Below are 12,398 nucleotides of genomic sequence, written 5' to 3'. Positions count from 1 at the left end.
GTAAAAATGAATGTCCCCCTAAAAGAGCATATTTTGTCATTCTTATTGTCATCTAATCTCATCTGTATAAATTGAGATTATTTTGTCATTCTTATTGTCATCTAATCTCATCTGTATTAGTTACAGTTTTCATTCAAGTATTGAGTTAATAATTTTCTGCTTTATGCAACATCTTTTTTTCTTAAGTACTAAGCATGGTAATCAAATCAAAGATCTAGTTTCTATGAGTAGAGGACATACATCTGCTTAGATTGTTACTATACTTGTAGTACTGGCACAAAGTTTGACACTGGTCAAACTTTCAAGTGGGCACTTAACACATACATGTTGAACCACTGACATATATGTTATTAGTTTGTACCATATTTTAGATGGTTGTGTGTGGTCCATAGCTACACTGTCCAATATGGTGGCCTCTGGCTACAGTGGCTATTGGACACTTGAAATTTGGTAGAAAAACATGTGCAATAAAAATAAAATATATGCTGGATTTCAAAGACAAAAATCTTATTAATTTTTGTATTGATTGTATTTTGAGATGATAATGTCTAGAATACAGTAGGTTGAATAAAATACATTATTAAAATTAATATCACTTATTTATCTTTTCCTTCTTATGTGACTACCAGAAAATTTTAAATTACATATGTGACTCATATGTAATTTTTATTGGATAGCATTGGTCTACATTCACTGCTGAAATGAAATTATGTGAAGAAAGCTGAGAATAACTTCCATTTAGAATGATTTGTCTTATTACTTGTCAGTTCTGGTATTCCCCAATTGTCAGTCATTTGGAGCTATGTGAACAGCCCTTGGAGAATTCATCCTCAGAGTTAGAGGATCAGAGAAGGTGACTCTTGACTCTGAGGCACAAGAGAGACCCTGTCTATTGTGGAGAAGTCTGCTTCTAGCTGCCTCAGTGAAAGTTCTCTCAGATTCCCCATGGCGGTGAACTTTGAAAGTGCAGCAAATGGCTGAACCCCAGCTCAGGGAATTCCTTCTGTTCTGAACTTTGTACTGCTCCCTTAAAACCTCTCCATGCATTGCCTTTCCCAGACTTTTGGGTCCCCAGACTCATTTTGCTTTATTTTGACTTGACAAACCAGTTTTGGATTACCTATCTTGTTTCCACCCCGACCTTAAATAAGGAGTATTCACCCTGCACAAGAGTAAAGTTCCCAAATACCACTGAGCAGGGCCTGTAGCACCTTCCCTGCTTCCTTCCTCACTGCCCAGGGCATGTGCACACACATCTACCCACACACACGTGTGCACACATGTACACACACATGCATTCATACATATGCACAGGCACACACACACATACAAATACACATTAGGAGTAGGAGACCAAGAAGTGCCTAGGATGACTAGTCTTTGACTTCTTGCTTAAAACATAACAAGCCTTGGCTGCAATGACATCATCCCAGGTTTTCTTTTATAAATAAATAAAAGTTGTAGATTGACACAATACCTTTTTTATTTATTTTTACGTGGTACTGAAGATTGAACCCAGTGCTTACATAAGCACTCTATCACCCCAGGGTTTTGTCACCAAGTCCTTGAATTTGAAGTAAGGATAAGAGAACTGCTTTTCAGTGCATATATTCACACCCCTGTCTCTGCCTCTAGTCACAGGCTTACTTCCACCACAGGAGTTAGAACCTCATGCACAAAAACAGTGCCCCGACTTACTGCTCATGATGTTGGACTGATAGAACTTGGGGTCGTCACGTTTCACCTCATCAGGATTTTCACAAAATTTGTTGATGTTGTCTTCAATGTACCAGCTCTTGTTCTCATCGAACACTGCAAACACAGCCTGTTGCTCAATGTCTGCTGCTTTCTGGAAGGTGAAAGGGCTGTGTTCAGAGACAAATGTTCCTGCTGACACCAAGTTCTTCAGACACCAGAGGGGCACTGTCCTGGGGACTACTCAGTTCAAGGCACTGAGAGCCTGTTTTGTACCAAGCATTTGTCAGAACTAATAATAAGCTAGTATACAAACTCAAATAGAAGAATCTAAAATTCAGAGACTAAAATATCCCAGAGGAAAAATCACAGCTGCATGTCTCTTACCTCTTAACTGAACACCTTTCAAGTGTGATTGATTCGTGTGTTCCAAATAGTAGCAGAGGCCAAAACAGAAGGATTCAGTAGGGAAGGCTCATGCCTCTCCTACCTCTTCCCACCTGCTTAACATATCAGGATCTTCCAAGTATCTATTTCTGATTTTTCCTAGGCATCTATTTTTTCAGTATGCCTTGGGATGTGCCTCTTTTACTGTTACTAAGCCTAAGTGGGAATTTTAGGTTATTGCTTTGAGATATTAATTTTCAGTGAAGATAAGCTTGGAAAACCAACTCTGATCACATTCTTCTATGTAATTAAGTTTCACCAGGGAAAGACCACTGTCTGGTACAGCTTCACTAGAAATGGTGTCTCCAAGTGCACCTGCTTTCATGGAGTCTTTCCTGTCACTCTATTGTGGGTCTCTAGAAATGAAAAAAGTTGGGTGCTAAGCTTTCTACTTTACCAGGTGATATATCACTGAGCTCCCAAGCCTCTCTGTGCAATTTTTAGCAGGGGTATTGCCCATTTGATAAAATGAAGAAATTAGTAAAAGCTAAGTGACTTCCTCACTAACAGACATGGGGTTTGAAACTAAGACAAAATATGATATCACACTATAAATTTGCCTTGTGCAGTCAGAGTCCAAATGAAACAGAAAATTAAAAAATAATAACCAAAATGGTAAATGTCATCACTCACATGCTAAAGAAAATTATCTGGAAATTACTGTTCTGTAGAAGGAAACCCACTTATTTAGCAAGGACATCTAGCTTGTTTCATCCAGAAGAAACTCCCAGAATTTCTGAGGGGTTACCTCACAGACAAAATACCTGTATGCCTCTCTTGTCCAGTGATCTGCTCTTACAAATTAGAAGTAGTCCTATAAGCCCAGAGGCAATGTCCCTTGTGACGTCCACATCACTGTAGTAAGGTCTTGTTAAGCACTGGGCATCATTTTCTGTGGGTTCATCGAGCTCTAGGATGTTCCACTTGTAAGTATAGGTTTCTCCTGGTTGAACTGCTCTGATCATGGTGTGACTACCTGAAAGAAAATGCCTTCAGTTTCGTTTGCATATAGAAAATGATCTCATTATAATGAACAAAAAACAAATATTTTAACTCTCATCAGAACCAATTAATAATGGGGAGGGGGGGCGATACTTTTTTTTTTTACCATTTGTGAAACACTCCTTGAATGCTGACTAGCATGTAGCCATCCAGTATTGTTCCACTAGGGGCCGCCATGACATTAATAATGGTTACCATGTTGTGTCGTTACTACAGACAAATTGCCTGAAGTGAGAATGATTTGGGTGTGATTCATAGGATATCCCTGGGTGTAAACAATTAACTGGTTATACTACAGGGCAAGGAGGGCAATAGAAAAATATGGCAGCCTCTCAGAGACCACTAGTTCTTTCAGTAGGAAGTGAAAGATTCCAACCTGAGGTGGAGGAAGAGTTGACTTCATCTTCATAAGGAGAGAAGGTCACTCCATGAGGGTAAATACTGTAGACTCGGCTGGCCATATTTTTGAACACGATCTACAAGGTTAGATTTATTTCTTCAGTGTTTAAGGTCACTCAAGAGAACTAATAAAGGACGTCATCTTTGCAGATTTACCGTGTATGTGTGCATGTGCTCTGATAATAGGACCCCCAATTTTTTCTTTTTTGGTATGGAATTCTCCTTGAATTTGGTGGAGGTCTCATCTTGGTGCCCTTTGTAAATGACTTTCTTATAATATTTTCTGATTTTGTTTGAAAAATTTTTGAGGTGCACACATGTGCCTATATATGCACAGGAGAAAATTAGTTCGTTTACCTCTCCTGAAATGTGGCAAGAGGCTTTGAGAAGTTCACACTCATATTAAGTGGAAGAGCTTAGAGGACAGCCTGGGAGAGATTACATTTTTCCTCCTAGTGTATCACCCTCTGCAAGCTGGTCTCCACCTGGTTCCTGGTCTCCTTTTAGTTTGGATCACACCTCATTTCAAACCTGGTCCTTCTCATCTCTAGGCCATGGTCCCTCTCTTGCTAGATCTCCTAGGACCACCGTCATTAAAGCCATCTTCCTGAAGGGTACAAATATCCAGACCTTGAATTCCCAATGAGGCATATTTATACCTAGTAGAGTACCAAGAAGGAACCAGAAATGAGGAAGGGGAGAAGTGAGGAATGTTTTTGTTCTTTTGCTGTTTAGGAATGAACAGCATAGGCTTAAGCCTTCTAACCTTCCAATGAGAGTCTTATTCTTATCTTCTGCATGGCTGATAACCAAAGCCTTTAAATCATCCACAGTAAACTGTGGATTACTATATCCTAGGATCTTGCCAAAGATTAAAACCTTCTATTTCCTGCTGCCCAGTTCTTATGTATCTCAATGATATGACGTAATATTTAAGAAGAACTATCTGATGAAAACTCCAAGTTCTTAATCCATATCTCAATTTACCTTTATCAGAGACCAATCTTTAGAGAACTACATACCTAGACCATATTAAAGAATTGGTTTTACTCCATTGTGTTTACTGTGACAAAATATGAGATACATTATTTTAAAGACCCTGCATAGCAGTTTACATTCTGCAAAAGTTGTAGGAATTTTGTGAAAGATGCTGTCTGCCACATTGTACAGCCCCCTCTCTTGCAGGATCTATGGGCAGAATTTCTTAGGTCTCAGTATCAGAAAACTGTGGTTCTTTTATGGTTGCATAAGTCTCGCTCTGGCGTATTTCCTTTTCTAGTTGGCTATCATAAAGTTTAGGACCAAATTTGCATGTGGTCTCTTAGGATCATATGATATGGATTTTGTTTTACTTATTTGTGGCTTTGTTTTCTTTGATTTCTTGTTATACTCCACCCAATACATTCACTCTTTTGTTTCTTTCATTTGTAATTTGATGATATGTCCCAGGACTTTTGAATTATTGAGAAGTTTATAAATAAATGCAAAATGTGTTAATCATTTTTAAATTAAAAACTGCATGAGCACTTTTTTCTTTTAAATATAAACAACTAGGCATGCCGTGATCTCTTTTTGCCATTTCATTTCTTTCATAGTTCTTTAGGTTACTTACTTTGAGAGTATCTCTGACCTGGGCTCTGATAATAGGGCCCAAAATTCCTTCTTCTTTGATATTGGAATTCTCTACACGTTTGGTGAAGGTCTCATCTTGGTACTGTTTGTAAACAACTTTCTTATAATATTTTCCAATTTGATTTGAGAAATTGTCCAAGTGCAGAGACCTGTATTTTCTTTAGAATGAAATGAAATAATAACAGAGAAAAATTAAACCACTTCCTCAAGTACAGACCCAGTAAGATGGGGAAATCCTGTGCTTACAAGTTCTGCTTTTGGGCTAGCTAAAATGCAAGTTCTGTAAAAATTTCTGTAGTTTGCAAGGTCCTGATGTCTTCTATCTTGTTGGAAAACTAGAAACTTCTTAGTGGTCTCTTCCACCACTGGTAGAGTCCCAGGTACCAGATTAGACCTTTCTGTCATTCTCAGGCAGCAGACCTTTAGATGCCCCTGGAAAAACGGCCACATTGCAGGAAAGGATAGGACACACTAGACATTTTTCAGTCTTTCCTGTCACTCAGTCTACGATTCCCTTATTGGCTTTCAGGTGCTTCTCAGTCCCCCAAAGCACTTTGCTAACCAGGAAGTTCCACCATCTTTATTAATCATAGCTCTCTGAGCTCTTGAGCTCTCCCTCTCACTATTCACCCAATCTCAGGTGCAGACCCAAAACTGACCTCCTTCACCCATCTTCTGTAGCCACCAGGATAAGTGATTTAGGGCCAGCAATAAAGCACTTTCCTCTGATGCTCTTTTCTGCCTTAGTTGGCAAAAGCAGATGCTCCATGATAGAGTATTAATTTTATGCATTTATTTTGAGCAGTGAAAAACACTAATTATTGCCAAAGGAGCCCAGAGATTCCTATCTCAGTTGTGTCACTAATTATATAATCCTGGCCATTTTTTTTTTACCCATAACATTGTGGTAAGTTTTTAATATTAAGTAAATAAAAACTTATTAAATTTTTTATAGCAAGTAATCGTTTTTAAAATATTTATTTTTAGTTGTAGGTGAAAACACAATATCTTTATTTCATTTTTATGTGGTGCAGAGGATCGAACCCAGTGCCTCATGCCTGCTAGGTGAGCACTCTACCACTGAGCCACAACCCCAGCCCTAGAACAAGTAATCTTAAAGAAATTAAACAACAACTGTTATTTTTGAATATTGTATTATGTTATTTCTTTAAAAGCTAAACTTGGTTAATATAAAACCATCAATGTAATTGTGGTGCTATTACTCTTCTTTGTATATTAAACGTGTTCATAACTTCCAGGTATACAAGTCTTTAAGGTAAAAGCTTTAAAAGAGCATTATATCAAGCTGGAGTTCTCCATTATGAAATTGTATGGTAATTTTAGGCTTATAAGAATAACATATTGGAGATTTATTTATATCATTTAATGTTCTATAACTGGATCTTTTTATGATTAAATTATTTATTCTAATTTCTTATACATGATGTCAGAATGCAATTCATTTCATATTACACATATAGAGCACAATTTTTCAAGTCACTGTACACAAAGTATTTCCCCACCATTCGTGTCTTCATACATGTACTTAGGGTAGTGATGTCTCACTCATTCCCCATCATTCCTACCCCCTTGCCCCATCCTTTCCCCTCCCTCCCCTTTGCCCTATCTAAAGTTCCTCCACTACTCCCATGCCCCCCCCCATTGCCATTATGAGTCAGCATCCTCATATCAAAGAAAACATTTGGCCTTTGGTTTTTTGGGATTGGCTTGCTTCTCTTAGCATTATATTCTCCGACTTCATCCATTTACCTGCAAATCTGGCCAAATTTCTTTTTTTCCTTGTTTTTAAATTTTACTTATTTATTGATTTTTTTAAAAAAATAAATGACAGTGGAATGTATTACAATTCTTATTACACTTATACAGCACAATTTTTCACGTCTCTGGTTGTATATAAAGTATGTTGACACCAATTTGTGTCTCCATACATGTACTTTGGATAATGATGTCCATCACATGCCACCATCCTTGCTAATCCCCTGTCTCCTCCTTTTCCCTCCCACCCCTCTGCCCTATCTAGAATTCATCTATTCCTCCCATGCTCCCCCTCCCTACCTAACTATGAATCAGCCTCCTCATATATTTCCATGATTTTACTACAGTGAAACTGATATGCTTCCCAAATTTTGACATATTAATTTCATATGTGTAATTCCAGAATCTTTATGCAAATATTACTTGCAAATATAAATATTCTTATCTCCCTGTTCCCTTAACAAAAGGTGGCTGTTTTTTCCTCTGTACTACATCTTGACTCTAACTTAGTGACATATCTTCTAGGACTTTTTATATTAGCATATAGAGAACATTTGGCATCCTTTTCTGTCTGTTTGACTTTTAGCAGATACACAGTATTCCATTGTATTATATCATAATTTATTAAACATGCTTCCTGTTGCTAGACAGTTGGGTTGTTTTGATCTTTTGCTACTGCTAACAGTACTGAATGCCCTAAATGTCCATCATCTTACCTGTGAACAGGAAGGCCTATGTAGCTAAATTCCCAGAGTGGGATTGCTGGCTGTGAGGGCGATATATGTATTTATAATTTGATACATTTTCCCAAGTTCCTGAATGGCTTTAACAATGTATTCTGCTACCAGTAATATATGACCATACTTATATTCCACAGCCTGACATATGAACTGAGCCCAATAGGCTAAAAAACAATATTCCAATGAGGCTTAATTTGCATTTCTCTTATGATGAGTGAATTCAGTGTTTCTCAACTGTTCAAGAGCTATTCACATTTCCAGATTTCTTAATATCTCTGACATAATCCCTCTCCTATAAAAAGTCAAGAGCAGTCCCTAACTTGTAGAACTGAATGAAGTAAAGCTCATAGGAAGTATTGAGTGCTGTGCTTGGCAATGGCAAGCTTTCATAGAGGGGCTGCTGTTACAGTGATTGCTGTTACTGGGCTGAATTCCCTGAGTTAGTTTGGGGTCATGCATGGTTGACTTTGACAAGGAGATCTGAATGGAAACAATCACATGTGTCCCCGGGGAAAGCTGTCCACTGTGACACTTCACCCACATATGTCGGGCCCTCCAGAACAGATCTCAAACCTTTGCAGAGTGAAACAAACCCCAGGCACTCACTTGTCCATGTTTGCTGGTATGATAGGTGCATAGTCCCAGATGACTTCCTCTGCAGCAATGAAGTATTCCCACCTCTTGATGTGCCGCCTCTGGTCTCGGGTTAGTTTCTTAGGATTCCTGGTTTTTTTGGGGCAGTTTTTAACGTCAATGTAAGCCTGCATCCCAGCTGTAGTAGGACATAAATATAGGGAAAGAACATGAGAAAAGAAATTGTTGATCAAAAACACATATTTTTAAAAATGAATTTGGGGAAAATTTAAACAATAACAGTGAAAGTAATGCTCAGGCTTCCAAACTTCTGAGCATTTTGGTTAGGAACTCCGTCTGTGGCCTGCAGAAGTAAGAGTGCCAAGCAGTGGAGGGGAGGAGGTAAGAGTGACAACCCTTGCTAGAGGAAACACCTGGGAACAGTCCCTTTGTTTCTTCTGGAGCAGGAAGATTTCTTGTAATTTCTAAGCCCTTAAAAGTCTGTGACTAAGGCTTGGGGTATAGCTCTGTGGTAAATCTCGGCATGTGGGAAGCCCTGTGTCCTATCCCAGCACCACAAAATGTAAAAGCAAACCCTATAATTTAGATCTTGTGAATTCTTATTTTTCCTGTTATTTGTCTTTGAAAAAGGAAGATAACATCAATACATAGTTAATGAAATTGTCATTTAAGATTAAATTATAACACAGAATGGTGCTTATCCTTGATTAATGTTATTTCTATTTTTGTCTTATTATTATTAGGAACTGTATCTTCCATGGATATTGTGGCAATTTTGTTACTTTGAACATAATTTTAGTTGCTCAGTGTGAAAAGAAAACCAAAGGATACCATGGAGTACTTCTTCCTAGCATGTGTTGCTGACACACGTTAGTTTGGTAACAAAATGATTTGTATAGAGGTATCATTTACTTAGATTTTAGTCTCTATACACATGATCCCTACAATTAATAGTTTTAAAGCAAAAATGTGCAATAGAACAACCAGCGGTTGTGTGTGTATGATGCCACAATCCTACCTTACTTCCTTGACATTCTCCACAGCCACCCCTGGGATATGGGCTGTGCATGATTCACTCAGCACTCCTCAGACAAGCTCCCTGTGGCAGGCTTGTGCTCATCCCATCCTACAGGGTAGTTTCTATGTTAAAATTTTAGCACTCTTGGAGCCTTGTTGCCTCTATAGTTTGTGGGTGTCTGTCTGTCCTTTTGGCTACATTTGACAACCCCCAAGAAAGAATTCCTCTCCGTAGCATTTGTTTCCTTCCTCTTTTTTTCCTTTCGAGGAAGTAGAGCTCTCTTCAGCTTTTGCATCATTTAAAAAAAAAATCTATGCCAATTCCTTCACTTCCTTCATCCCCAAGCCCTGGTTCTACGTCTAGAAGCAGAGCATCTAAATTCTGTTAGGAACCAGGGCATGTGTATCGGGGAGTGGGGTGGCTTGAAAGGTGAAAGGGGGTGCTGGTGCAAGGGAAGCAAGCCTGTCAGAAGAGTGCCTTGCCTTGGAAGTGTTTGGGGATGAAAGAAGAGATGATCCACTTCCCCTCTGGGCTCATGGTCATGTTTGCAGTAGTGGATGTCGCACTGGCGAGGTTGAGGACGGAGACCTTGTGGTGGCTCTGCTCCAGGACCTGGCCATTGAAATGGATGGAGAACAGCTCTGGCCCAGAACTCATTCCAATCAGATGCCAGCTGACGTGATCGTGGGCACAAACCGCTATATCTGAGAGAATAGGAGAGAAGAGGCTGCTACAGGCATTCAGTTCACTGTTCTGTGGTAAAAGTTCACTTCCCAATGCACAGCAAGCACCCGCTCTATGGCAGGCATTCTGTGAAGTTTGGGATGGGGAGCAGATGCTCCAGTTGTGGTGCTGTCCTACAGAGTGACAGCAAAAGGAGCAGTCATAGCCCACTGCAGTAAATAGCAGCAAGTTACCAAGGTCAGAGTTAGAGCTGGGGGACATTAGTTTAGAAACATGGGAGTGCTGAGGGATTAAGCCACGGAGGGGACTGAGTAGGTGGCCAACTGTCCTGACTTACCCAGGACTCTCAGTATGAGAACTGGTAGAATCCTGGGCAAGACAGGGTGGCCGGCCACACCAGTCTGCTCTCAGTTGGAAGGAATCCAACGAGAACCTCCAATAAGGCTGCATCCAAAAGCTTTCCTCTTCTTCCCTAGACAGGGACAAAGCGCTGCCTACAGGGGGGACTTTCTATTGCTTTCTCATTCACATTTGATTGTTTGACTTTGGGTCACAGGCTCTCCTTAAAATGCTGTGGATGTCCTCATTATGCTGGGCCCCTGGGAGTGTTTCATGGATGGAGTAATGAGAACTGAGGACAAAAGCTTAGTTTTGCTTCTTCTTCGCTTCCACAGCAACTGGAAAAATGCTTATTTGCTCAGTAGGATATTTTAATCCTGGTTTCTGTCTCTCTCATGGGCTTTAAATTTCAGATCTATAATCACCAGACACTAGATCACGGGACGGAGTATCAGTTCCTACCCTTTGAGGGGCTCGAACTGTTCTGGAGACCACTGTAACAATGCAGGGAGTCTGGCAGCACTGGTACAAGCTGAAAGTAGGAGGCTGTTTGGAATCTTACACCCCTAAGGAATGCTCATGTGGAAGAGCAACTGAATCAGCATTCACCACATTATTTCAATTTATCCTGTTCCATAGGCAGGGAGTTTTATAGGCATCAACTCTTCTATTAATGGTATTACCCTTCCCTTGCCCTTTTACCCCTAATTATTCATTTCTAACTTAAATTATTATCTCTGTCTCATCAAGTTGTTTTTTTCAGGGGGCGGGCAGTAACTGGCACTCAAACCACTGAGCCACATACTCAGCCCTCTTTTGTATTTTATTTACAGACAGAGTCTTGTTGAATTGCTTAGCACCTTGCAGTTGCTGAGGCTGGCTTTGAACTTGCAGTCTTCCTGCCTCACCTCCTGGTAGAACTGATTAAGAACTAACACTCCAGGGCATATGGTAACAAGTCAACAAGTCTGAGGACAAAATAAAAGCATTTCCCTATAGAATACTAATTTCTGAGATGTCATGGGATTATACTGAGCCCAGCAAGTTTTTTTTTTCTTTTGGCGGCATATGTTTACAGGCATTTTTCACTCTCGAGACACAGATAGATGGTCAATCCATTTTTGTAAGTAAGTACGTAGAGACTACCCTAAGATGGGGAAGAGAATGAGGTGTGGACTTAAACCTCCCAAGGTTAACGGAGCTTCAGGTTTACCAGCTCCTGATTTTGGAGTTCAGAGTCAATGCCCAGAGTCTTAGAATGTGTTTTTAATAACTCAGGTGGAGAACAGAGTCAAAAGAAATAGAATTCAATTTATAAGCAATACCTAGACCTCAACTCTTGATGATTTATTTTTTTTTATAGCTGAAGCCATTTGTGCTATTCAGACAAAGAGAATGACATCTCAGAAGTTAGTGTTCTTCTTCTTAGAAGATGGAAAAATATACCCTGTTCATGGATAGGCAGAACTAACATTGTCAAAATGGCGATATTACCAAAAGTTCTCTATAGGTTTAATGCAATGCCAATCAAAATCCCAACGGCATTTCTTGTAGAAATAGATAAAGCAATCATGAAATTCATATGGAAAAATAAAAGACCCAGATAGCAAAAGCAATTCTAAGCAGGAAGTGTGAATCAGGCGGTATAGCGATACCAGATTTCAAACTATATTACAGAGCAATAGTGACAAAAACAGCATGGTACTGGTACCAAAACAGGCGGGTGGACCAATGGTATAGAATAGAGGACACAGAGACTAATCCACAAAGTTACAACTATCTTATATTTGATAAAGGGGCTAAAAGCATGCAATGGAGGAAGGATAGCATCTTCAACAAATGGTGTTGGGAAAACCGGAAATCCATATGCAACAAAATGAAACTGAATCCCTTTCTCTCGCCATGCACAAAAGTTAACTCAAAATGGATCAAGGAGCTTGATATCAAATCAGAGACTCTGCGTCTGATAGAAGAAAAAGTTGGCTCCGATCTACATATTGTGGGGTCGGGCTCCAAATTCCTTAATAGGACACCCATAGCACAAGAGTTAATAACAAGAATCAACAAATGGG

General features: G+C 39.4%; 1 protein-coding gene across 2 annotated transcripts in view; it reads right to left on the bottom strand.

The window, feature by feature from the left end:
* F5 (coagulation factor V) overlaps positions 1 to 12,398 on the bottom strand; it is a 77,630-nt gene that overhangs the window by 26,740 nt on the left and 38,492 nt on the right. For both annotated transcript variants that reach the window (XM_081299051.1, XM_081299052.1), the window contains exons 6-11: positions 9,786 to 10,007; positions 8,298 to 8,463; positions 5,156 to 5,333; positions 3,521 to 3,620; positions 2,907 to 3,118; positions 1,699 to 1,849 (exon numbers count right to left, since the gene is read on the bottom strand). In XM_081299051.1, the coding sequence (XP_081155177.1) occupies positions 1,699 to 1,849; positions 2,907 to 3,118; positions 3,521 to 3,620; positions 5,156 to 5,333; positions 8,298 to 8,463; positions 9,786 to 10,007 (1,029 nt within the window). The remainder of the gene's footprint in view (positions 1 to 1,698; positions 1,850 to 2,906; positions 3,119 to 3,520; positions 3,621 to 5,155; positions 5,334 to 8,297; positions 8,464 to 9,785; positions 10,008 to 12,398) is intronic.

Source organism: Spermophilus citellus (assembly GCF_964194105.1).
Source record: "Spermophilus citellus genome assembly, chromosome: 6".
Taxonomy (NCBI): domain Eukaryota; kingdom Metazoa; phylum Chordata; class Mammalia; order Rodentia; family Sciuridae; genus Spermophilus; species Spermophilus citellus.
The sequence above is the reverse complement of the archived record's forward strand: the minus strand, read 5'-3'. Positions and strand labels throughout refer to the sequence as shown.